Here is a 4,319-nt window from a genome sequence, read left to right on the forward strand (position 1 = left end):
GTTATCGTTGTAACGTTAACTTACGTTAGGCAAGGCTTAATTACTTTAATGCATCTTAAGTCGGGCTTTAAAAGTTGCTTATCCCATTACTTTTTTGACCAAAAACTGATTATAATTACAACATTACATATATGAACTTAAAGTTGGCGTTTAAAAAAATATATGCTAATAACTACTGGACTTTTACTTTGAAATTGTGTTTACAGTGACTTTCTTAAGGTCACAGCGTTTTAGTTCACTTGAACGCGATTTTGAACTCCAGTCGCAAGGCTTTCAGAGGCGGTGAGAACTACTTGGAACTTATTTGTTAAGTTGTGTCATCGCAATAGAGCTTAAACCACTTGTTTTTTTATCCTTCTGTTGTTTAGTTGCTTTTTAAAGTAAGTTAAGCACGAGTAAAATACAGAAAATACTTGATGGATTGGCGCGCAGGAACTCCCAAACCCACGCGTCAAAACGTCACGATACAGCCATGTTCGACATTATCGTCATCATGATCATTTTCAGTTTTGAAAAAGTTACAATGTGCATTTGTGTGGTCTGTTTATTTTACAGTGTCAAATTCATCCTTGCACTAACTTACAGCAGTGAAACAGAAAGCAATTAGTTTTAACCTACATTTAACGATTACCAATTATAAGTATCGAAAGCGTAACGTATACTTTAGCGTAGTTTGAATTTTATTTGTTGGGTGTATGGGGTGTTGAGGTAACTTGCCAGCTGAGTCTTAAAGCTCACTTCCGTATCAGTAACTTCGTCTACATGTTTAGTACATTTAAAAATGACTAAGAATAGACACTTAAACAAAATAATAATATTTAAAATGCCACCTTAGAATTAAATTGATGATCTAAATTTAGTTATCATATTTCCACAATATTTAGTCTGTTTTTAAACTTTACCAATACATTTAACATGAGTCTATTTTTAATATTTAGTCTATTTAAAATATTTAGAATATGTAGTGTTAAACTTTTTAAATTTTTTTGAAATTTAATCGTGTCACGTCTATTTGACTTGTCCAAATTAATGTTATATATATATATATATATATATATATATATATATATATATATATATATATATATATATATATATATATACGACTTCACAGAAAAGGTAGCATTCAAAGACTTAAAAGCACAAATTGTTTCTCGATTCTAGGACTGCATTTGAACGCAACTGATAAATAGTCTCAGGTAAATAAAAATTTTGTGCAGTCAAATGCAGTCTTAGAATCGAGAAACAATTTGTGCTTTTATTTATATATATATATATATATATATAGATAGATAGATAGATAGATAGATGGATGAGCAATTCCACCGTTATGGATGTGACATTTGCAGTAAAAACTCAAAACATAAATTCACAGAGAAAGTGTATGTTAACGTTATATTGAAACATCTGTTTATTTTCTGAAACAACTCACCACAAAGTTATGAGATCAGAAAAATATTAATCTGTAAACAAGTTTTGTACTTTAAATGAGCAAAATAAACATGTGTTATGGATGTGACCAAAAAAGTCTGCGAGTTTACAGTATAGAACTCTGTAGAAATTCTGTGTATTAAACTGCCCAAAAGAAATAATGATAATCAAAAGAATAAGAGTTGGCTTTTTATAGAACAAACATGATTGATTTTTAAAAAAAATATTTTTGCATCTAAGAGGTAAAAGCGTCGTTATGAATGTGAAACTGCTACTTGTGTGACTTTGGTAAAATAGGTATAATAGTTCGAAAACATTGACAGAGACACTTTTGAGTATTTCTAAAGTACTGTAAAATACAAACCTACACAAAGAACTTAGAAACGGTTTCTGTATTTTGGTTGAAAACTTAATTTTTTTTTCATGGCAAGGTTGACATTTGCATGGAATTGCTCAGATATATATATATATATATATATATATATATATATATATATATATATATATATATATATATACATATACACACACACACACACACACACACACACACAATGTATATGGATTTCAGCCTTCAAAAAAATGTCTCTCATAATTTTTTTTTTTTTTTTTGCAGAGTGAACTGGGGTGCTGATACCAAGTTACCACGGTTTTACTGTAGTAGAAACTATTTTGGTTAAAAAAAAATCTGTTTTGATTTGATTTTAGGTGCCACTGCCTGTTTGGATGCAGAATGCAGACGATTAAGTGTGTGGTGGTGGGAGACGGTGCGGTAGGCAAGACATGCCTCCTTATTTCTTATACGACAAATGCCTTTCCAGAGGAGTACATTCCCACAGTGTTTGACAACTACAGTGCTCAGATGAGTGTAGATGGGCGTACTGTCAGCCTCAACCTCTGGGACACGGCAGGGCAGGAGGAGTATGACCGTCTGCGCACGCTCTCTTACCCGCAAACTAATGTTTTCATCATTTGCTTTTCCATCGGAAGCCCTTCATCACTAGCTAATGTTCGCCACAAGTGGCACCCGGAGGTGTCTCACCACTGTCCCAGCGTGCCTATTCTTCTGGTAGGCACCAAGAAGGATCTGCGTTCAGATACAGAGACAATTAAGAAGTTGAAGGAGCAAGGGCTTGCACCCTCTACTCAACAACAGGGTGGCACCCTGTGCAAGCAGATCAATGCTGTGAGGTATCTGGAGTGCTCGGCGCTCCGCCAGGAAGGCGTGCGAGATGTGTTTGTAGATGCTGTTCGTGCTGTGCTCTACCCCATGACCAAAAAGAATACCAAGAAGTGTGTTCTCTTATAGTCGGCTGTACATCAGGGACTGCTGAGGAGTATAAGCTTATTAACAAGCTGACCCTTTATTTGTGTACATCATTTATTTTCTTTCTGTGTCTCACTTACTTTCTCCTGCTAACAATCACCTATTGTTTTTTATTACTTGTAGATCAATCTGCCAAAGTTATTCACCTATTTTTATTATAATAGAAAACAGATTATTTCCGGTATGCTCAATGAAAGATATTTTTTATATACAGATTAGCGGTGACCATGTTTATGATTAACAAGTGTGTAGAGCGGGATTGTTGCTTGATAATGACCTTAACTGTGCATTCTGATAAATGTGCAATATAATGAAGACTGAATGAGACTGACACTTTAGGTTTCCCTTCCAATTCCTTGATAAACCCTTAAAATAGTATTTTTTTCTGTACCTGTTATATTCCCATAAAAGCTATATTTCAGCCAGTTGTAAAAGGATACATTTTCTTTCCAAAATCCAAAAGGTCTTTTTTCGAAAAGGTTTATCAAAAGAAAAAGTTGTTTAGAGATAAAACACCTTTTAATAAGCATTCTCATATCTATTATTCACAATCCCCAGCTGTTAAAAACTTATTTCCATAATGCAAGAACGAAACAGTGATTTTTATTCATTTATGATTATTTTTAGTGTCGTGCTGTCGTACGTTTTTTTTTTTTTCTTTCAGATCTGTTTCTTTTTACAAATAAAAAAACATCTTAATGGTCTTGCATATTTTAGGGATTAAATATAACTCCAATATGTAGTGAGATTTATCTGTCATTTTAAGAGCTGTTTCTTATGTGCTTTTTTTTTGAAAAAGCTGTAATGTATTACTACTTTTGTTAGATTTGGGCCACATCACATTTTCTAGTTAGATTTTTTTTTATGAAGCAATTACTCCCAAAGCTTCCTGAAGTTAAACTTTTAGTTAGAGTTGTCTTATCTGCGACCCTGTCAGTCTGATTCTTAGGATTCACCCTGTATTTTAATGCTCCACAAGAGTTTGTCAGTTGTTTTTATTAGATCCCTCATTCCTATGACCAAGTGAATGTCTCACACTGGCTGCACTGTGTGATACATGAACAGTGATTTGTCTTTCAAACCCAAAGAAGACTGAGCTGCAGGCATGCGTGGCTTGTCATTTTAACCCGCTGGGTCCAAAGTATAAACCTGCACTGAGATGAGTGCTATTTGCTTCTGTTTGCTTTGGAGAAAGAAGGACTCCTAACTACAGGGTATATATACCGGCCACTTCATTAGCGGCCACTTTACACCATTCTAGTTGGACCCCCTTTTGCCTTCAAAACTGCCTTAATCCATTGTGGCATAGATTCAACAAATACTGCAAATATTCCTCAGAGATTTTGATCCATGTTGACATGACAGCATCACGTAGTTGTTACAGATTTGTTGGCTGCACATCCCTGATGCGAATCTCTCGTTCCACCACATTCCAAAGGTGCTCTATTGGATAGAAATCTTGTGACTATGGAGGCCATTTGAATACAGTGAACTCATTGTCATATTAAAAAAAAAAACAGTCTGAGATGATTCACGCTTTATGATAAGGCTGGATGTAGCC

At 34.4% G+C, this 4,319-nt stretch overlaps 1 protein-coding gene across 1 annotated transcript; it reads left to right on the forward strand.

The window, feature by feature from the left end:
- The first annotated feature begins 229 nt into the window (after nt 1-229).
- rhogd (ras homolog gene family, member Gd) lies at nt 230-2,824 on the forward strand. The gene is made up of 2 exons (XM_056472029.1): nt 230-282; nt 2,140-2,824. Exon 2 carries the CDS (start codon nt 2,165-2,167, stop codon nt 2,738-2,740), a length of 576 nt encoding a protein of 191 aa, XP_056328004.1. The 5' UTR covers nt 230-282; nt 2,140-2,164; the 3' UTR covers nt 2,741-2,824.
- Nucleotides 2,825-4,319: the final 1,495 nt, after the last annotated feature.

This window comes from Danio aesculapii, chromosome 14 (genome assembly GCF_903798145.1).
Source record: "Danio aesculapii chromosome 14, fDanAes4.1, whole genome shotgun sequence".
Lineage (NCBI taxonomy): Eukaryota > Metazoa > Chordata > Actinopteri > Cypriniformes > Danionidae > Danio > Danio aesculapii.